Here is a 24,379-nt window from a genome sequence, read left to right on the forward strand (position 1 = left end):
TTTATAGAGTTAACGGTAAAAAAACACATAAAAAAAAATATATCTAAACTACCATAGTTTTTTTCTGCTATATGAAATACCATCAATTTTTTAAAACTACACTTCAACTATAAGTTATTACACTTTTTCTATTTAAAATATCACTATCCCTCATATAGTAAAAGAAAATACAGTAACTAATAGTTGAAGTGTATTTTAACATATAAATTAATAATTCAAATAAAAAAACTCACGAATCAATTAAATAATTCTGATATTAAACTCAAAAAAAAAAAAAAAAAAAACTAATAGTTAAAATATATTTTGATATTTAAACCAATAGTTCCAAGTGAAAAACTCACACATTAGATAGTATGAAACTCAAAAATGGTGATATTTTTTGACCCATGGCTCTTTTACATATTTAGTCCAACAACCGACTTTCCTTTTTAAGTCTCTTATGTCAATTTGTGTGTTTTGCCCACTGCTTCCAGTTCATAGCTCTGAGAATTCCGAAGAATGAATTGTAATTCGTAGCACAAGCATTTAGAACTATGTGAAATAGCTATATCATACTCATATACAGTGTAAAGTATTTCTCAAGAGTGATGGCACTTTCAATACTTGATTGCCCTATCGTTTCTGTCAAGTACAGAAACAAATCAATCATCATCCGAGAGAAATGAAAATAAGAACGAAAACACAATTACAACATCATACTAATTAATTATACATGGTCACAGGGACAGCTGATCTTGTCCCCTTGTTATTTTAAAGTTATATCTAGTACTCAGAGTTGAGTCTGAATTTGGTACCGCTCTTGCGGCCATGAACAACTAGTTTCTACTGAAACCACTCAGTATTATTGCTAATCATGACTGAAGTCCCTGCTTATTTCATGTAGAAACTGACACTAAATACAGGAACCGCATGTCCTTTGCAGGTTATTCACCTGGAGCCACAGCAAGGGTAATTGACAAATACGCTGATAATAGTATCACTAGAGAAAATTCAGGGTCACCCTTTGTGGTGGAAGGTCCGACATCCCATTCACTTTTCTGTTTTTCTTCATCCGAGCTCTCTGTGTACGCAGCGTATTAATTAGTTAGTTAGAGAAACATGAAGAAAGAGGTCTAATTTAAGATAGCAGATTTTGAGAGGTAAGATTTACTAGATTGTTCTTCAGAAGTTTCTTTTCCTCTTGCAGCAGTTTTTCCTGCAATAATCAAGGGGCATCGATGATTTACCGAGTCTAATGGAAAATTTCACATGATATTAATTCATCCTAAAACAATTAAAGATATCTGATGAGGACAAGTGGATGTTTTGCGCCCTTTATACACCTTTTGCCCATTTAGCTAAGTGGAAGAGGAAGAGTTCAATGCCAGAATTATACGGTTTTAGTAAAATTCTAGCACCTTAATGGCTACTAACGGATGTTTGAATAAAGCTAAACCTATAAATCAAATGCACCTTGATCTGAGAGACTACGTCAGGGAATCAAAGCCCTGTTGGTAGAGACAGAGAGCCAAAACCCATGACTCGAGGAAAAACTAGTTTTCAGGATATCCTGTTGGAAATGAAAACGCACCTGCTCATGAAGACCCTTAACCGATTCAAGCATCAAATATGTCTGCACAAATAAAAACTATTTAGTGTTGCTTCATTTGGAGATACTAACTCAAAAGTAACCAGATTATAATACTGAAGTCAAAAATTGTTTTAAAAACAAATGCAAATGCTTATAAAAAGATGCAGTAAAAGTAAAAGGTAAGATGGAGAAATTCTAGCGGAGCCAGCATCTTAATTGAGGGGCTCAAAATCGAAAAATGTGAACGAAATAATTAGTCGAAGGGGATTCAGTGTTAACTATATATACATGAAAAATAATCTTAAGCTTGTATACATAGTTTAATTTTCCGCCGAAGGATACTATGAGCTGGATCTGCCACTGCTAATAATTATGGTTTCGCACCATTTAATTTGGTTGAGTATATAGAATCACGAAACAAAGCATTAGAACGTATAGAGTTACGAGAGTGGTGAATGAATACAACATTGAGGAGTTTACCCCATGGAGGAGCTCACTTGCAATAACCAAGGATGCCCAAAGTGGAATTTTGGAATTTTGTTTTGTACTTGTCTCTATAGCTAAAAGGGGTATCCAAGTCAACCCAGTATGTCCTATGTGTAACAGTCCAACGCTCTAGCTCCAAACTCGCACAGCTTTAAAATGCATCACTAGAGTATAAAATCTGCTTACTTATATTCTATATTTTACCAATATGGGACTCCTATCCTAAGCTAGAGTGTCACAACTAATTATACAGGATGCCCATTGTAGAGGTGCTCTATACCATAGACCAGCCAGACTTATATAGCAGTTCAACTTTTATCCATAGTTTGTTACGCTAGTCATTTTTGTATAGAGGCTATTGAAGATAAATAAAGAAAACATTATTGAGGTACTCTAGCAGAGGGTTGTTTGTTAAGTTTTTCTTCTTCATTTTCTTATCAAATTTAAATTTTACTTTTTCTTGAAAGAAAAATTAAACTAATACCATAATTACTTTCTTTCTCTAAAAAATAAATATAAAACTCTTTCATATTTGACTAACCTCAATCTTGGGGGAAAAGTTTTGAACCTCTATATATAGAAAACACCCCTTCTCATGCCATAATACAATAACATCCATAATATAGTTCTTAAATAATCTTGTTTAGGGAAGATTTCTCCCAATAAATTTTATGTTTTTCTAATATTAATTTTTAATATGTAGGTCATTTGATCAAACTATTTTCAACAATCCTATTGTTATAGCTTTAAAAATAAAACTTACTTTTAACCCTGCAAAGGACTCTAATATTTTTAACCCGAAAGAGCTCATATTCTTTTAACATAAAAGGCTCCATTTTTTAGCATGACACGCAGCAGAGGTATATGAATGTTATATGAAGTGAAGATTATGCATATGAACAATGCAAATCATGTTTTTTCAAGAAAATCCAGCCAAAAAAGTAAAATTTGTTAGGATTTTTGTCTTGATTTTCTTACCGAATTTAAATTTTTTTTATTGTAAGAAAAATAAAAGCAATGCCGTAATTACTTTTACTTTTTTCTAAAATAAAAATATAAAACTTTTTCATATTTGGCTAATCTCTTTCTTAGAAAAAAAGTTTTGAACCTCCATAAATAGAAAACAGATCTTCTTATACCATAACATAATAGTACCTACAATGTAGTCCTTAAAGAGTCCTATGTATGGGAGATTTTTTTTATTAATTTTTAGTATGTAGGTCGTTTGACTAGACCATATCAATAATATATTTTTAGACTAATTTTCTTTGTCATTTGATTCATAGTCAACATGGTTTGCAATTATTAGCTTCCGCATGATGCTCTAGCAATTTTGAACCCAACATTGTCATATCCGAAAACATATCGATGTTGTGACAACTTCTGGTGTTTGTAAAGCTAAAGGCACTAAGAGGAGAAGCTGATACTTTTTATGTATATTTAACACTAGAGTTCAGAATGATGCAATTCAAATAGGAAAGGTACAAAAGACGGTAGAAAGGCCTTTGTAGATTTGATTTGTATTAGAGCAGTTTGAAGTTCGATAGAAACACCTTTGTAGATCTGATTTGTATTAGAGCAGTTTGAAGTTTGTTCTTGTATAAGGAGATTTCTCCCAATAAGTTTTCCCAATATTAATTTTTAATATGTAGGTCGTTTGATCAAATCATATCAATAATATGATTTTTAGAATAGTTTCTTTGTCATGAAATTTATCACTAACATAATTTGCAATTATTAGCTTCCGCATGACGCCTATCAATTTCGAACCCAACAAATGTTATCAGAGTTAATGGTTCAACGATCCTCTAATGCAAAAATTCAATGGTCCAATTATTTAAATGAGATTAACTACAATGTTCAAAGCAGTTTCAAATCAAATTGCAACCAACTTGGTGATAATGAAAGTTTTTTATCCAGAAAAAAGAGTCTGAAATACTATATGTGGAGACAACTGTCAGTCATATTTTTAACAATCCTACTGTTACATCTTTAAAAATAAAGGACTCACGAATATATCTTTTAAAAATAAAGTTTATTTTTAATCCTGCAAAGGACTCTTACGCATATGAAAAAGGCGAATCATGTTTTTTTAAGAAAATCCAACAAAAAGAGAAAAATTTGTTAGGATTTTTGCCTTGATTTTCTTACCAAATTTAAATTTTATTTTTTATCGTATGAAAATAAAATGAAAAATAAAAGTAACACCGTAACTACTTTTACTTTTCCTAAAATAAAAATATAAAACTCTTTCATATTTGGTTAATCTCTTTCTTGGAGAAAAAATTTTGAACCTTCATAAATAGAAAACAGATCTTCTCATACCATAACATAATAGTATCCACAATGTAGTCCTTAAAGAATCCTGTGTAGGGGAGATTTCTCCCAACAAGTTTTATATTTTTTTATTAATTTTTAGTATGCAGGTCGTTTGACTAGACTATATCAATAATATATTTTTTAGAATAATTTTCTTTGTCATTTGATTTATCACCAACGTCATTTGCAGTTATTAGCTTCCTCATGATGCTCTAGCAATTTTGAACCCAACATTGTCATGTCTGAAAACATATCGATGCCGTGACAACTTCTAGTGTTCGTAAAGCTAGAGGCACTAAGAGGAAAAACTGGTGCTTTTTATGTATATTTTAACACCAGAGTTCGGAATGATGCAATTCAAATAAGGCAAGTTACAGAAGATGCTAGAAAGACCTTTGTAGATCTGATTTGTATTAGAGCAGTTTGAAGTTCGATAGAAACACCTTTGTAGATCTGATTTGTATTAGAGCAGTTACAAGTTTTATGTTTTGTTATTAATTTTTAGTATGTAGATCGTTTGATCATACCATATCAATAATATATTTTTTTAAAATAATTTTCTTTGTCGTTTGATTTATCACCAACATGATTTGCAATTATTAGCTTCCGCATAACGCTTAGCAATTTTGAACCCAATATTGTCATGTCTGAAAACATATCAATGTTGTGACAACTTCTAGTGTTCGTAAAGCTAGAGGCACTAAAAGGAGAAGCTGATACTTTTTATGTATATTTTTACACCAGAGTTCAGAATGATGCAATTCAAATAAGGCAAGGTACAGAAGACGCTAGAAAGACCTTTGTAGATTTGATTTGTATTAGAGCAATTTGAAGTTCGTTGTACTTGGCCAAGGATATTCTCCCAATAAGTTTTATGTTTTCTCAATATTAATTTTTAATATGTAGGTCGTAGTTTTCTTTGTCGTTTGATTTATCGCCGACATGATTTGCAATTATTAGCTTCCGCATGACGCCTAGCAATTTCGAACCCAACATTGTCATGTCTGAAAACATATCGATGTTGTGACAGCTTCTAGTGTTCGTAAAGCTAGAGGCACTAAAAAGAGAAACTGATACTTTTTATGTATACTTTAACACCAGAGTTCAAAATGATGCAATTCCAACAGGGCAAGGTACAGAAGACTGTAAAAAGACCTTTGTAGATCTGATTTGTATTAGAGCAGTTTGAAGTTCGTTCTCCAAATGGACAAGGTCGGTCACAGCGAAACCATCAGCATTAGTTTCCTCGAATTGCCTGCCAAATTGAGACAACATTAGTGGTATTAGCACTTCAAGAAATAAAAGTGAACTTACGATCAGTACCTTTCTGTTGTTTGTAGCAGTTCTCCAATTTTCATGCTTGAGTATTTAGAGTGCTGCGCACACCTCAGAATGATTAGAAAACTTTCCGCACCAAAAGTTTAAGTAACATTATTCAAGATAACATTAACACCCAAATGATACTGTGGATACATTTGCAAAACAAATGAATCATGAATGAACAACTACTCAGAGAATATGCATGTCTAGATAACTCATTTTAGTCGAGCAACAAGAAGTTTTTTCGTTAGTAGAACAGCGACATGTTTTATGATAATGCACTATGATGGAGAGTATGCATGATTTATAGTTTGGACCTTCCAGTTCTAGAGGTGGCACACCAAAGCTAATGCGTATATTTAGCATCTTCCGACATATTAAAAGAGCAGGAAATTACATGTATTTCTACAATTCATCTGGTAACTCGGCTAGATATTTATCTCTGACCAGTTTGGATGTGCAACCCTTTTTTTGGGATTTTTTTGTGTGTGGTGGTGGTGGTGGGGGGGGGGGGGGGGTTACAAGTTTTAGAGTTACTTGATATCCATCAGAGCGAAGTAACGAATAACCAAATTACTTACTTAACTATATGCAATATAGGGCCCTAATAACATACCTCTCCAGAGATCTCTTTTTCTTCTTTGATGTGGCTTTCATATCGTTGAAGGATCCCTGTCACACTGGAATATGTAATGTCAGATATGATTGCTTGTGGATAAGGAAAATGTTAGGAGCAACAGATCAATTGATGTAGGTTTAAACTAGAGTGCTTCAGAAAATTATGAACATATTTTATGGTGTTCAATCTCTCTTTCGGCATTAGAGGCAGTAAATCATCGAAAATACCCTCTGCATGGATACCAAAGGGGAAGTCCCTTTTAATTAAGAAGTACAAACTTCAAACAGTATGTGGAAACCTCCTTGGTTTCAATATGGATTAAATTTCCAGACTCTGTGTTTTAAAGCTATACCCGTTATAATTAATAAAACAACACTCACAAAAACAAGACCTACTACAGCTAAAAAGACGTGGAGATTGATATCACCAAGCCACTTATCTACGAGGTCATGATTGACATCCAAATAAAGCTGGTGAAATGGAGAAAGTAGCTTAGGAAGTGGAATATGAAACAATACCCGAGTGTTGAGACCCAAAAAGGGAGAACAGCAATGGAAAGAATATTAGAAATATTGCACAGAATCAACAAGTGGCACAAAAGAAAATGATACTCGAACCTCCCCAAAATAAGATCAAAAAAGTTGAGACAAGAGTAAACGCTAAGGAACCAGCTGCCACAACAAACTCCAACAGTGGTCCCATTCAGGTGAAGGACCACTTCTAACTCAGAAGTGGTGGCTAAAGGAAGATCTGATGACAAAATCAGGGAACCCAAAGTTAACATCAACAAAGCCCAATCTAGATATCTAAAAAGATAGCGAGATCTTTTTTGTGAAAGCAGGACCCACTAATGATAGGAATGAGGGAGGGTGACAAGAGGTACATCTTCAGCTACTTTCAAAGCTCAAGAAGTGTTCCAAGCATGGGGTGATGAGTGAAGTTTTGATTCATTGTTTGCTTGTTTTTCTCAAATAACATGCTATATGTGATTCTTATGTGTATTTAAACCATCTGTTTTTGTGAGAGGCCAAGCATGAGCTAGGTCGGATAGATTTGGAAATATCTAGTTAGACCCCGTAGGTCGCATTGTGTTTTTACATTGTTTTACAATATGAGCATGTTGTGATAGTTTGATTAAATATTTAGTGTTTATTATCACTTGATTGAGTATGCCCTGACAAAGCCGGGTAAGAGGCTAGATAGTTGGTACGAGGATACCAGATAAGAGCTAGCTAAGTTGCTCTGACTCTTCAAATTTGGTGCCGCACTTGTATCAACACGACATGGGTGTGGGATGCGTACCCAATCTAGTCAACTGATTTTGGATACTTTGACCAAAACCAACGGAAAAAGTCCGGATAGATTTAATGATTTCTATAATCAAAACAAAAGCTAAGGTGAAAAAGAAAATGAAATATCTTGTATATAGAAATTTGTATGTCTTTTCCTTTTATTTCCTTCAAGGATTATCATCTTGATCAATAATTTTCTCAATTTTTTCACATAATATCTCATAATTTAGGTTTTATAACTCTATTTTTTAGATATTTGAATTACTTTAGCCGAATCTCCCAACCGGTATCCATATTGGGATCCCTATATCTGAATCTTAAAATTTAGACCATGAAGGATGCAACCTCTAGATTAGCACCCATATCGAACACCCACACTCGAGTCCGAGCAACTTAGGGTAAGAGGAAATGGTTACTGCACTTACACTCCGAAGATGGGTAAGATATGAGGTTGATGCCTTGTGTGGGACAGACGATCCATGAACCTATGCTCAATAGCAGTCTATATCGGCGATTTCAGTTCAATTGCTTCACTTGTATATCATTATTATACTTGAATTGGTTTGTTTATTTGCCTTTATGTATTACCAACGATTTCTAAAGACTGGCCCCAGGAGTAAGCTTAGTGTGCAAAATATCAATGATCTTGCTGGATTTTTAGACTAACGTTTATTGTTGTTTAGGTGTGTGCAGGGGGAGCAAGTGGTGATCAAGTAGCTGATCAGTGACTCCAACGATGATCAGTCATTTCAATCGAGGTGACCCTCTATAACATCATGGAGGCCACTTCTTAGTAGACTTAGCATTTCATTATTATCTAGTAGTGTCTAGTATCTTACATTCCAGATATTAGTAGCATCATGACCTGTACACTTGGGGTTGTTGGGCAGACTTATGATTAACTTTGACTTCCGCACTTATTTCATCAGTATGTTAGCATGCTCACCATTTTATCCTTTCTTAAAATGCCCTCAAATAGGGTATATATATTAAAATTTAAAATTTATATATATATGGTTTAAGAATTTATTCCTCTTTATTACTTAATCATCACATGCTTTATCTTAGAGTGTTTACCTTATGAGGAGTAGTTCATCGGGTGCCTTGTTACCGTTTATGTGCCAGAATTGGATCGTGACGAGAAGAAAGGAAGCCATTCAATAAGGTTAGCAAACGTCGACTCAAAAAGGAGAAATCATAGAACAAAATTCAATATTTAAGCCATTGTTGATCATCCTCTTGGATTTGACCTCTCTATAACCCCTCATTTAGATACAAGATCTTATAGATTTTACAAGTGAAAGGTTTATGGGGCATTAAGTTGTTTGCCATGTGATGACCTCGGACCTCCACCTACACCTTCATACATGCATAGCCAAGCAAAAAGGCTACAAGTTATGCTACCTTTTATGAAGCAGAAAGTGTTCATTAATGATCCTTGGAAGACTCCATCTTATGCTACAAAATATTGAAATGGAAGATTGTGGAATGTAGCTGGGAGTTGATTTAGGAAGCCTTGGACTATTGTCATCAGTGGTAGATTTTGTGTTCCTTGTAGATTACCGAGAAAGCGAGACACATACGGTCACGAGAAACTAAGAGTTTGTAAGGCATCATGATCACAACATTATAGGTGCAAGTGGAGAGGACTCCCGATCGACTTTCAAGCATAAAAGCATCACAAGGACATAACACTGAGAATGAATGCATAGGACCTTCGAGCACCATATCACTATCGCGAGACATTAACCACTATATTAGCATCGAAACATCAAGCCTGAGTCATATAGGCAATCTACCAAAGGCCACATACATCGCCAACTCCCTAAATTTGGCACGAACTTTCATTTTGGCACCTTAACTAGCCAGTGTTCATTTTAAATACCTTACTTGCATCAACACCACACCAATCCGAAGACGAACGGAACTTAATGCGAATCCTAAGGGTTGAATTAGGAGGCAATTTTGAGCTGAAAAAGGCTCGAGTGAAGATCCACAGAATGAACAAAAGTCAAAAATCCAGACAAGTGAATGATTGGAACAGAATTGGTGTATGTGCACTAAGGGAGTGATTGGTAAGGATTTGTTGTTACTTATTTGTTTGCTTGTTTCATAGGTATAACTAGCGGTGGAGAACAAACCTCAACTTTTAGAGGTGAACCATCCCCAAGTGATGTTATGAGAGCTCTTATAAAATTGAAGGGAAAATTTGACGTGGACCAAAGGGTGAACAATTTGGAGGAAGAGAAGCTACTCCTTGATTTAGTACAAATGATCTTCAACAAAACCAAGGAGTTGGCACAAGCATAACCCCAACTATTTTTCCGACACAATTACCACCCGATCGACTACATCGAATGTTGCACCAAGGTCAAACCACCCATGTCAAAAGAAATGAATCCTTCCAAGGCTATCCAAGTAGTCTTTCACTAGCCACAATATCCATAGCCACAAACACACCAACAATAACCTTATGAACAACCATAATACCAACACCAGTACGGATGTAAAGACTCGAATTTTCATGAATTATGTGAAATATGTATTTCTGTGTGATTTAATCATTTTAACTCTTCTCGTGGTTACCTTGTGATATTTATGGGGTGTGGGGACGATTGACACGATTTTCGATGCATTTCAGTGTGATTGATGTGCAATTGTGATTTTCTGTGGCTTTGAGAGCCTTATAGTTGATTTCGGTTAATATTTATGGATCTGTGCATCGGATGGAAAAACAGACTGTGCCAGTAGTTCTGGAACGTCGATTTTAGGGTGGTAACATAATTGGCGTGGTTTTATGGCAACTTTTAACTTCGGTTCGAAAAGTTGTGAAATTGAGTTTCGGGGATCAACTTTGTGAAAATGATGTTTTCCTAAAAATCTGATATCGCTATTGAGTCCGGAGCGTCAAATTTGATAGGGTAGCATATTTCGTTTGCGTTTATGAGATTCTGGATGAATTTTAAGGGGTCCGCAGAGACTTGAAATTTTCCAAGTCTCAGTTAGTGCACCACTCAACTGTTCACTCGCTTACGCGAGTCAAATGTCGCGTACGCAACTCGATAGTGCAGCCCAAAATGTCGCATACGCGACACCCGCGTAAGCGGTGACAAGATTGCGATTGCGATACCTGCCATTAGGCCACGTATCGCGTATGCAATGCCTGGACCCTAAATATACCTTGATTTTGTCATTTTTACCATTTCTGAGACTTGGAGATTAGGGTGTCGTGATTTTGAGCAATTTCTTCCACTTTAAATCTTGGGTAAGCTCCATAACACCTATTTCAACTACTTTTCTTCAATTTCATCATTTAATTCTAGTTTTTAACGCGGATTAAAAATTGAAAATTGGAGATTTTAGTCCGGAAGGCCTAAAACATCTATTTCTTCGATTCAAGCACCATTTTTACTTGGTAGATTTCTAATCTTATAATTATCACTTTTCTTTTGATTTCATCTTCAAAACAACTTCAATTCTTGATTTTTAAAATGAATTTCGAGGATTTTTGCTGATAAAGCTTAAACATGATTTTTCTTCAATTTAGACCTCGTTTTTAACTCGTTTTTGCTTGGATTTTCAGTTGCAGACTCTAGAATTTGATCTCTATAACCCCTTATTGAGATACAAGATCTTATAAATTTTACAAATGAAAAGTTTATGGGGCACTAAGTTGTTTGCCATGTGATGACCTTGAATCTTCACCTACACCTTCAAGGTCATACATGCAGAGCCAAGCTAAAGGGCTACAAGTATATATGCTACCTTTTATAAAGCGGAAGGTGTTCATCACTGATCCTTTGGAGGATTCCATCTAATGCTACACACTATTGAAATGAAAGATTGTGGAATGTAGCTGGGAGTTGATTTGGAAAGCCTTGGACTATCACGAGAAACTATGAGCTTGTAAGGCATCACAATCACAACATCATAGGTGCAAGTAGGGAGAAGAACTCCCAATTGACTTTCCAACACAAAAGCATCACGAGGACATAACACTGAGAACAAATGCATGGGTCCTTCTAGCACCATATCGTTATCATATATTAACCACTATATTAGCATCTAAACATCGAGCCCGAGTCATATAGGGAATCTACCAAAGGCTAAATACATCGCTAACCTCTTAAACTTGGCATGAACTTTCATTTTGGCACCTTAACTTATGATTGTTCATTTTAAATACCTTAACTAGTGTCCTGCTGTGTTATTTTGACACTTTCTGCTGACATGACAAAGTGAGTATCACACCGTCCTTTTCTCTTTTCTTTTGAATTTTTTCTTCCCACTTATTTTCCACCATTTTCCAAGCTTAAAACTCAAACATATTCATCAATAGTCTCCCAATTGGTGACCAAATTGAATTAATATGAGTTTCTAGGATCGGAATTAATCATACTAAAAAATTGAATCATATTCAAAAATATGTTTTTTTCCTGAAAATTAGAGGAACCATACTCAAAAATCAAATCATACCCAAATGGGTTTCCTTAACAAGAATTGATCTGCAATTACAAATTCTCCAAGAAAAAACACAATTTTTTGTCCAAAATTTTTCATACCAAATTTTACTTTTTTGAAAAAAGAAACCTCCATATCAATACTTTCCAAGCTTCTTCACGTGGTTTTGGTCAAAAAAATATTGAAGAAACATGGAGTAACATTTGCAATTCAACTTTTTAGTTGTAATAGTTTTTTGTTTACGTTTTGAGTTTGCTAGAAGTGGTTTGGAAAAAAAACTTCAAATAAGTCGTTTGGAGGTATCATGAAGAAGACGGCGCCATGCTAGGGTGGGGATTGGTTTCTACAAAAGATGGAGTCTTCGGGTATGTTGGAGAAGACAACCTCTTTTTTATTTTGGGGGGTGGGGTGGGGGTGGGGGAAGAGATTGTGTACTGAAAATGTAATTTTTTAAGTAGTCTTGTAATTATGTGGAAAATACCATGTGTCAATTCAGTGGCGGGATTTAAAAATATATGTATTTTAATTTTTCCGGGCTGAAAAATACTTTTTTTCCCTTTTCTTATAATTTATTTTAAATTATTATTTTAAACTCAAATGCTAGATGTCCTCTCTTAACTAGTCATTATGCCATGTCATTCGCGAGTGTATTATACTTTCCTTATAATTTTAGTTGGTACTTGAAAAGGTGTTAAAATGACACAACGGGGCACTTAGTTAAAATGTTTAAAATATACAATGACTAGTTAAGATATCAAAATGAAAGTTCGTGCAAATTTTAAGGGTTGATGATGTGTTTGGCCTTTTCCAAACACTCGATGAACACTAAGCTACAAAATCCCCAAATAATGGTGTTTCTCCGTACTCACTTTTCCCTAGCCAACAATAACACAAACAAGCATCCTAAGAGGCCAACCAAGTAACTCCAAAACACCACAATGATCGAAACAGCCCCCACGCATCACATGCAATGGTCACAGTAAGGACACACAACTTTCTTTCACCATACCATGAGTCTCAACCTCAAAATAAGCTTTCGAGGCTTAATATAAGCGCATGGACGAAGTGGATATCTCAATTGCCATTTCAAAACACCATGACATTAGACATTTTCATAAGAGTTCTAGAACTTGACATGGAGGCATGATAAGCACATAGCAATGGAAGCAAGAACTAAGAAGTTGATAGGCATGAAGGATACATATCATAGAGAACTCATAGCATTTCATGAAACATGTATTACATAGGCTCATAGAAAGAGGGGAAACCATCAAATGGGAGGTCATGTTATAACGGGAAAAGAGAGGTTTTAACCTTACATACCTCAATTCCGACTTACAATTAGTACTTTGGATCAGTTCTTCTTCAAGGCTTTAATGATCTACAAGAATGATGATCATGAGAACTCATATTGGGTTGCAGCTAAACTTTCCACAAGTATCAACTGATACTTTGGGCCGATACTAGGTTATTGGCAATTTATGTAATAGCTTAGCCCTAGTATAAATACTCTAAACCATAGCCTATTTTGATAAGCTTGTTTTAAATTTGGAGATTCAACTTGTGAGATTAAGAGGTGATCTTGGATTTGACTTTGAATTTTCCCAAGGATTTGCTACAGGTTAGCTTGCTCTTAAGGATTTTAGTAATCTTAGGTGCTTGCTTGATTGTGTTTGAAGTGATTAGGATTTATAATTCAAATCATCGCTACTATTTTATCAAATATTTTGCCTAGCTATCTTTTACTTACTTTCTTAGATTAAATCTTTCAATTCCAATCTTGTTTATTGTTATCATTTTGGTATCCTCTTGGACTAGTGTATATGTTTACATGCCCTATCTTTGATGAGACTATATGAAATCACAAAAAGAAAGCGTTCTTTAGTTTTTCAAATTTGAATATGAGCGTTCTTTAATTTTTCAAATTTGAATATGAGTTTAATCAGGAAAGAGCCTTTGGATCGGGATCCACAACTATGGATTCCAATTATTCTTTTTCATTTTGGCTTTCATCGATTAAAAGGCTCTGGGAGTTTTTTTAGTGGATTATATTGACATTGCAACTAATTTATATAAGTGTTCGATTTACTTGTGGCTAATAATTTGAATTTGAGCTAGAAAATTGCCAGGACCACTATTATTGAAAGCTACAAAGTTGGTTTGACTTGAATTTGGGATTTAATATGTGGATTTGAGTATTTGTTGTAAAAATTGCTTGGAAACATTTCTAAGAACTCATACTCAATGTTTGTAGTTGATAGAGTCCATTCTAATCAAATTTGGGTTAAGAAATCTGAAAAATGAAGCAACTACCTACTATGTGAAACCTTGATAAACTTTCGAGCCCACGACATTCAACACTGCAATTGTGAATGCCCAAGTTCAATGGTGGTTTAGAGTGTTGCTACAAAAATTTCCGTAGCGAAAACCTGTATCTAGATTTGGATGCCCACAATTCAACAATTGTGACAGAAATTCAATTTTGGCTATGAAGCGATAGTTCTCCATTGTCACGAGAACCATTCCATGATAGCAGAAAAACATTCCGGCAGAATTCTGATTCACGGTAGGCGGAAAAAGTTCAACACACTATTTTCATTTCAAATCTGTGATTTATCACTCCTTTTTCATCTCTTTTGGTTATTCGAAGCTATTAACACGTTGTAACTTGTTTCTTCTACTGTTTAACTAGTTCTTAGGTGGTAATTACTCTATTTCATTCTAATTTTTCTTGAAGCTTTTTACCTTTTGTATTCGTTGAGACTTCATTGTTTCAAGTTTTACTTAACTTTAAATTGACAATGCTTGCTTCCACATCAACATCAACACCACTCCAATCCGAAGATGAATGGATCTTGATGTGAATCCTAGGGGTAGAATTAGAAGGCAATTTTGAGCTGAAAAGGGCTTGAGTGAAGATCCAGATAGTGAACAAAAGTCAATTTCTAGAGTGATAGACAAGTGAATGATTGGAATAGAATTGGTGTATATGCACTAAGGTTCGGTTGGTGAGCATTTGTTATTAATTATTTTTGCTTGTTTCATAGGTATAACTAATGGTGGAGAACAAACCTCAACTTTTAGAGGTGAACCATCCCCAAAGTGATGTTATGAGAGCTCTTATAAAATTGAAGGGCAAATTTGACATGTGGACCAAAAAGTGAACAATTTGGAGGATGAGAAGCTACTCCTTGATTTAGTACTAATTCTCTTCAACAAAACCAAAGAGTTGGCATAAGCATGACCCACACCATTACCACCCAATCGACCACATCGAGTGTTGTACCAAGGTCAGACCACCCACGTCAAAAGAAATGAATCCTTCCAAGGCTACCCAAGTCGTCCTCCTCTAGATCACCACACTATCCATAGCCACAAACACACCAACAATAACCTTATGAACAACCACACACTATCCATAGCCACAAACACACCAACAATAACCTTATGAACAACCACAATACCAACACCATTAGAGACAACCCTACCAATAACCATATTAAGCACCAAGACAACAACCTTTAAGGCAAGCAATGAAGTTTTTTCATCAAGAACCTCAACCAGCATAAAAAGATCAGTGAACCTTGAAAAGTAGAAGATAGTGCTCAAAATGATATAAGAGAGAAAGTTTTACAAGGTTATCGAAAACATAGGTTCAACCATGATGAACATAAAAGAGGATTGAACCCATCACCGCCCCTTTTCCACCTTCTAAAAGAAGTAGTGGCCTGAAATAATAATTGGATTGGGCAACAAAGAGAGTGAGAATTTTTTAAGTCAAGAACAAGTCGAATGCCATAGAGGTCAAGCACGATATCTGTCAGTTTGAAAGGTTTGCCAATATTTGGTGGGTATGTTACAATAGACAAATTAAGAAACCAACAATGCTACGTTTTGTTACTAATTGGAATGAAATGAGGATGCTATGAAAAGAATTTCCAATGGTTATATGGTTGCAGGAACTCGAAGTTTCCAAGATAGTAATGAACAAGGACAAAATTGGTGTAATGTAGTGTCGATGCAAGCTTTCATGTGCTTCTAGGACGACATTAACAATATGATAAAGAAGCAAGGTATAATGGAAACAAACTAAAAAGTAAACTCATGTTAAAAGGGTAGTGAATTCACTTTTTAACCTTTAACAGTACTACAGGTTGCTCGGGATTATAAGAAAATGGATGGAACGCAAGAAAAGGTATACGTGAGCAAGAGAGAGAAGTGAGAAGAGTGGCACGTCAAGAGAGGTAACAAGTTGTTGGGTTCGAATCGAGAGGGCGTCATGTGGAAGCTTAAAGTTTGCAAACCATGAAATGATAAATCAGACAACAAAAATAACTAAACAAAAAACATAATATTAATATGTTTTGGTCAAGAGACCTACATATTGAAAATCTAATATCAAAAAACATTAAACCTATTGGGAGAAATCTCCCCCTAAATAATAAAAATTGTTTTTGTGACTACTAGCGAATTGACTCTCTTTGCCAAGTATTGTTTCTATTATTTTTCAAGATAAGGAAGATGTCATTTCCGCCGAGTTGCCAAGGGAGTTACCACCTTTGAGGGGAATCAAAGGTCAGATTGACTTTGTTTGGGGCTCTCAACTTCCAAATCAAGCAGCATATAGGAGCAACAAAAGCAAGTAGATGACCTCTTGAGATTAGGCTCATGAGAGAAAGCTCGAGTCCTTGTCTCATGCATGTGATATCGTGCCAAAAAGGATGAAAGTTGTCGAATATGTGTTTATTCGAGAGCTATCAACAAAATCACGGTGAAATTGTCACCTTGTACCGTATGAATCATGTGAGGAAACCTTTCATTGTCATGTTTGTTATTTTATTTTGATGATATTTTTGTGCCTTCTAGATGAACTGGAGGATTATTGGACACCTTAGGAACAATTTTGACGTTATTTGAATATAAGAAGCGTTATACTAATTTAAGAGCCTGTAGGAGATCGGGATCACGAAATTACAGATTCTAATGCGGAGAAGGACTCCGATCCCCAGTTGATTTTCAAGCGCAAAAGCATTGTCCATCATGAATACAGGATATACTGAGTGAGAACATTGAGAAGGACCTTCAAGCTTTTTAATTTGTGAGATTTGAATTGCCTTTGTAGGAGAACAGGATATAAAAGCTTTTTAATTTTTAATTCAAGAACATTATATAATTTAGCCTTAATATAAATATTATAAACCTTAACTTTATTTTAAATAGCTTTTTATGAATTTTTGAGATTTGAATTGCCTTTGAATTATTTGACTTAGCTAGGATTTGAAAGAGGTTAGCTTTCTCTTGAGGATTCTAGTAGTGTTAGGTCCTTAACACGTACCAGAATAAATCTAGGGAAAATTTTGACATACTAATAAGCTGCCCCTTTTCGATAAATACAGGTAGGATAAAGTGGGATATATCCGAATTAAATCTAACAAAGTATATAGTCTAATTAGTACTTAATTTTGAGATTTCACACCCTACTCCATACAACTTGATATTATTTTCGATAAATAACCGCGGGATAAGGTGGGATGTATCCAAATTAAATCTGACAAAGTATATAATTATCCAACCCAAAGTGTTATATACCTGTTGGTGTTGGAGAATTCATGGAGTCTGCCAGTACCTTTGTTGGAGATTATAACAACTCCAACATCAACATCACAGAGAATTGAGAGTTCATTGGCTTTCTTCATTAGACCTTTTCTGCGTTTACAGAAAGTAACTTGCCTACAATTTTTGTCTTGAATTTTCTTAATTTCCAACTTCCTTCTCCCCATTTTCTTCTTCTTTTTGAGCCCTAATCCAATATTTCCACAAGTTTCCATTATTGTACAGTTTCCATTTTTGTTGTGCTACTCGAATCTCCATGTGTCCCTTTCTCTATCTTTTCATGCTTTCTATATGCTTCCTCCTTTTTTTTTTTCAAGATTCTGTACTAAGATTTTTATGAATACTGGTAATTTTATCCAGAAGTCCAATGGACGAAACAAAATAAAAAATGAGAAAAATTAGATGACATGTTGGATACAATATGTGGTGAGGGGACAATTAGATATAAGGAAAATTTTATCATGGGCCTCATAAACCATGTAATACTTGTACAGACCCTTTATAAATTGATACATGGAGCTTGTAGTCCCACTTATACAACAAACCTTTTTAGTAGTTTCTCTCTTTCATTATTCTATTTCTTTTATTTTTCTTTTTTATTTATTTTGGTTCTTTTTTTTTTTTTTTTTCTTCCGTATAATAGTCTTCTTTTTTTTTTTTTTTTTTTGGTATTTTCTCTTTTTATCTTTTTGGTGTTAAGCTAAACTTTTAATTAATTAAAGTTAGGAAATAACCCTGTTTTGGTTTAATATAATTTTTTAAAATAATATTATATGTATTTAAAACAAAAACACCATATATTTTTTTTTCAACTTTGCATTAAATAGCATATTGAGCTAAGAAAATATATTATATAACAGTGTAACGCCCCGAAATCTGAGATCTTAGGATGCCACATGGTGCTTCGAACTACAAGTAGTCCTGAGCTAACTCTGACTGCTTTCTACTAAGTCTGGGTCTTAAAATAAGAGAATAAGAATGAAAAATCATACTAGATGCGGAAGTCAATCTGAAATAACTGGGTATGTTTGAAACATACTAATCTCAAAAGTCTTGGTAAAACAATACTGAAAACGTGAATACTGAAACAAAATTTGAATATTAAATCTGGTAGTCCGACAAGCCTCTACTAACTGAAACTAGAAATCCACTGGTACAAACCCCCACCTGACTCAAACTGTCTGAAATAAATATTGAATCAACAACCAATAAACTGGAAGCCTGAAATAATTAAGTCTCTGAACTATGAGGACTTACCAACTGCGGAGATATAGATGAGATGCTCGAAAATTACCCACGCTACTGAGATTGAGCACTTGAACCTACATTATGAGACAATGTAGCACATAGACGTATATGTGGATCAGTACTTTGATGATGTACTGAGTATATGGGGTGAATGCAATAAGTAAGCAATATCATCACAATTTATAAAATCATGCATGCTAAATATAAATGACTCACATAGGCTTGAGTAAATCTGAAATCTGAAGATCATAAATCATGAATAGTAAAGCACATAATATAAATCTTGTGAGCCATTACACTTAGTTCTGAAATCTGTATTCTGTTCTTATTCTCAAATCATATAGGCTAAGTGAAATCTGAAAACTTATTCTACATGGAAAAAATACTTTATCTGAAGGGAATTCTTTCAAAGCTTTTCTTTACTAGTAGAGAAATACTCAAAATTGTTTATCTACTTTTACTAGCAGGGAAGTTTTCTTAACCGACATAAACCAAGTGAGCATTCGTGGAGTCCAACGTTCTTGTCCCCCTAAGGAGGAATCCTCACGTTGGGGAGAGGAGTCATACTCTTGCCAGGGAGTATAACCTACTTTCCATGTGATCGATCACAAGCTAAATCTTTCATCCATATAGAAATGAGAATAATCTCATAATTTGTACTTACGTTGGCTATGTAGTTCTGTGGAAGATGGGGCACTCTAATCCCACACTTCCCGCTTGGTGCTAAATACTACTCCCTTCTTAGTCTTTATGCTCATTCTATTGAAAATCCACTTTAAACTAGTATAATGGTTCATTATGAAACCAAAAATGCTTTTATCTGAGTAAATCTATAAATACAGATGATCTAAATTCTGTAAAGTTGATTCCATACCTAAACCGATGATCAAAAGATCAAAGCTTTTTCTAAAAACTGGAAATAATCTGCTCATAAGATGTTTAAAGCATCATCTTTCATGAAGTAATGCTATTCAATCTTGGGATAGTACCCCATGCATAAATCTCATGTTAAAACATCAAATTGCTCATGCTTGATAATGTAAACATTAAGAAATTAATTCAAAATCTTGAAATCTCTGCATTATGTATGAAAATATGAATATAATCATGTGATTCAACTTCTAAATCATTGGAAACATCATAAGCTTGTGAATAACAATGATAGGTATAAACCCTAACTTCAATTTCATGGTAAATCATATAAAATTCAGTAAATTTGTAATTAAAACAAATTTTGGGCACAAGGATAAAAGAATTATCCTTGTTGAAGAACCTCACATACCTTAATTGATGATCTTTGATGAAAAGTTTGAATCTTGGATTCCTATTGATGCTTTGGAGATGAATCCTTAGAGTTCTTGTATTGGGAATCCTTAATCTTGAATTTCCTTAGAGAATTAATGGAGGAATTTGGATTTCTTAGGGGGTAAGTTTGATGAGCTAGGGTTTTTTTTTTAGAGAAAAGTGATGAAATAAGCATAAAGTGCTTTGGTATATGCTTAATGATGTGTTTTGGATGGATTAGGGGCTGGGTAGTTTACCAAAATACTCTTTTTAAACTCCTAAATAGAACTGAAAAATGATCAAAATTCCTGATTTACTGGGCCACCGCGACGCGCCACTATCGTGGTGGCTCACTGGAAAAGGATGAGCGGGAACTGGGCGTTCACCGCAACGCGCCACAATCGTAGTGCGACGTGCCAGCATCGTGTAGTGTCACTGGAAAATGCCAAATGTGAAATGGGACATCACCGCGATACGGGGCTTTTGCGGAGGGCCACTGGAATTTAACAATCGTCATTTCAACTGTCTCCGTAATGCGCTAGGTGCCCAGGTGGCACACTGTCAACTTAAAAGTACCATAACTCCTTCACCGAGTGTCGAATTTGGACGAATCTTATATCGTTGTAAAGCTTATTAAATTTCCTACACAATGGGAGGTCTAAATCTTGAAAATTCCACATGAAATAATTATTATCTATTTTGTAAGCTATTGTTTAACATTCGAGGGATGAATTCAAGCTAAGAAAAGTACGGGGTACTACACACAGTTATTTCGAGTGAGATGTATATCACAAGAAATTGATGCTATAAACACTTTTTCATCACTAGCCCTTAATCAAAAGTTAGCTCGATTCAAATCGACAAGCAATTAAAAGACAAGATTAGGTGAGGTAAGGGGTAGTATAAGGGTAGTTAAGTCATCAATCTCTCCTTATTCATTCTATAGGGCGTCACTGTGGACCAACAATTGTCACGACCCAGACTAATGGACCGTGCGGGCACCTACGCTATTCTAAGTAGCTAGGAGAACCCATATTACCTAACTAAAAGTATGCGAAAGACTTCTGTTTTTAAGGAAATATAAAGTAAATTAAATACTAATAAACAAACTTTTTACAAATACTTCTTACAAATGTCCTTCACTATCCCAAGACTTGGTCAGACATGTACAAAAGCTACCTATTACAACATAGACTGACAATGAAATAAATAATACAAGGACTTTAACATCTGCCAGGAAAAAAGTATAGAAGTTAGTGATGAATATCGTCATCTATCTAGTAACTGCAACTAACCTACATCCAGTCTACACTCTAAGAAAGAATGTAGAAGAGTAGGGTCAGTACAACCACACGTACTGGTAGGCATCATCGGCTGACCGTGTTAGTTCATATAATCATAAAATAGAATTAAGTAGAATAAATCATGACATCTTTAATGGAATATAATTCAACTAAGGTTGTAATAATATTATTACTTTACCTATATAAGTTACAACATCCAACTACTCTTCCAACTCCATCAATATTACATTTGCTACTAACATACTCTAGCCTCATTAGTTCATACCATCAACCCACAATCCAATGCTAATACATCACTATTCCTCTTTATTCACCTTATCTTACATCACTATTCCTCTTTATTCACCTTATATTTTTTATTACTAATATTCACAGGAACAAAACCATAATCATAGACAACCCACACTAAACTCTCGGGCTAACAACCAAATTCTCTATTATAATATTAAAGATTAATAACTAGCCATTCTGGTAAGCTACGATTAAAACACGTATAAATGAAGCAAGTCAACCAATATATAAGTAAGTACAAATTTTCACTTTTTCAAATACATATCACACAATCAAATACCCAATGAATCAACAATACAACAATAACAAATCAAACAGTGCTCACAAACAAGCCACATAACCATCAAGAGTATTAACCATACTGTAAACATACACATAACACAAATATGTACACACATGCTATGAGACTTATTTTTGCCCAAATAGTCATGACCGGCATGGAACAATCTATGTTCATGTACCGTACCGGCGTGGTACCTGGTCCAACATATACATATTCGTACCGGCGTGGTACCCGATCCAATATATACATATCCGTACCGGCATGGTACCCGATCCAACATATACATATCCGTACCGGTGTGGTACCCGATCCAAAATATACACATCCGTACCGGCGTGGTACCCGATCCAAAATATACACATCCGTACCGGCGTGGTACCCGATCCAACATATACACATCCGTACCGGCGTAGTACCCGATCCAACATATACATATCCGTACCGGCATGGTACCCGATCTAATATATATATATCTATACCGGCATGGTACCCGATCCAAACTACAGATATTCGTACCGGCGTGGTACCCAATCTAACGCATACATATCCATACCGGCGTGGTACCCGATTCAACATAAATAAGTATTATCAATATTAAATTTACACAACCTCACAGCATACAACACAATGTACCAAGTTTACAAGTACACTTAAAGTCATAAGACAATTCCATCAAGTAAATTTTCAATAATCATTTATACACGCATCAACAATCCAAACATCAACAATTTCAAGCATGTCCGAATACCAATCAACAAGTATTCATAGCATTACTTTAAGGAGTTATCATTATCAAACAAGCCTCTCATAGGCAAAATTAATAAACCACCATTATCACCAATTTAGCCTCTCATGGGCATCCAATAGATATAGTATTTTAATCAATATCAAAACAAGAATATCATAAAATAAATCACAATTTAATTCTTACGCATAAAAGTCACTATTGAAGCCTTAATTACTCATTAATTATTAAAAATATCATTATCTTCTTAAATACTGCAATTTGAGTTCTAACATCACCACCAATAACTAACACATTCACACGTATCATTATCCTCTACCTCTTTCCACATAATGCAATCATCACACTAATTCAAGTCATCTATCCCTTAGATATTACTATGCTCATCAATATTCGATCTTAGCATAATTCTCCTCATCATATTATTGCATAATACATACAACCTAATACTATTACAACTCAACTAGTCTCATCACTAGAACAACTAAAAAAATATCATATTCATATACTACGTTTATAACAATCTCCTTTCGGGCACATAACACAAAATATCATAAATATTACATAATCAGTCAATAATATAGTTTTGGGATTAAAGTTAAGCACTCGTGTCTTTATCCATCTCAATTCCATACCCGCAGGCCTAGACATGCTTTCTCCCATCAATACTAAATTATGAAAATATAAAATAACACAATCTTCTACTCATTAAACCTAACCTACCTGGACGCCAATCTTTTGAATGAAGCAAGCCGTAATAAGAATGTTATTTTTTTTCCTTCATGCCTTGGAATAATCAAGCAATAATAAGAGTAATTAAACAATTACTCTTCAAACAAATATCTTGGGGATTCAAAATCACTAGTTCTATCCTTAATTCAAGGTCTATATCACCTCCTAAATTCAATTAATCATTAATTAGCTCTTTCAAGCTTAACTCATCTCCATTAATGAAGCTTTTATACTAAAGGTCTCATCTTTACGGAATTCAAGGTTCCTAACCATCAAAATTTATAATCTAGTTTATGAAATTCATGTTAGAAATCTTTAATTTATAGTTTAGAATCAGCTCTAGATCATAAGTATTCCCCAAAACAATTCCACCATTAAAGGTCTTTCTAAGGATTTAAAGATATTAAAGGATTAAAAGACGAAAAAAATAATGGAAAAACTTACCTCCATGAAGGAATTTCACCTTAAGCTTTGGGAAATCACCTCTCTAGGGTTGGTGAATGGAATTTGGGATTTTTAGACCTAAAATACGGCTGAAACTGATTTAAATATAACCAGAATTTTTGCTACAGCGAAATCCCATTTCAGCTCAGATAGTGCTCAGTAAAACACTCATAACTTTTTACTTCAAATTCAGATTGAGGAACGGTTTGTTGTGTTGGAAGGAGAACTCAGAGATCTTTGATTTGATAGGTAATGGGACTCCTAAATCCTTATATTCTGTGAGATATGATCATTTGAAGTTTGCCCTAATAACAACTCATATAGAAACTGTATCGGAAAGAAAGTTTTATACTTAACTTTGTGTTAGG

General features: G+C 34.6%; 1 protein-coding gene across 1 annotated transcript; it reads right to left on the bottom strand.

The window, feature by feature from the left end:
• Positions 1-510: 510 nt before the first annotated feature.
• LOC107850951 (agamous-like MADS-box protein AGL70) lies at positions 511-18,144 on the bottom strand. Its single transcript, XM_016695813.2, has 7 exons — positions 17,657-18,144; positions 6,312-6,375; positions 5,699-5,751; positions 5,531-5,630; positions 1,571-1,612; positions 1,151-1,195; positions 511-1,060 (listed from the first exon to the last, which is right to left on the bottom strand). Exons 1-7 carry the CDS (start codon positions 17,893-17,895, stop codon positions 980-982), a joined length of 624 nt encoding a protein of 207 aa, XP_016551299.2. The 5' UTR covers positions 17,896-18,144; the 3' UTR covers positions 511-979.
• Positions 18,145-24,379: the final 6,235 nt, after the last annotated feature.

The sequence above is a fragment of the Capsicum annuum genome, chromosome 12 (genome assembly GCF_002878395.1).
Source record: "Capsicum annuum cultivar UCD-10X-F1 chromosome 12, UCD10Xv1.1, whole genome shotgun sequence".
Taxonomy (NCBI): Eukaryota; Viridiplantae; Streptophyta; class Magnoliopsida; order Solanales; family Solanaceae; genus Capsicum; species Capsicum annuum.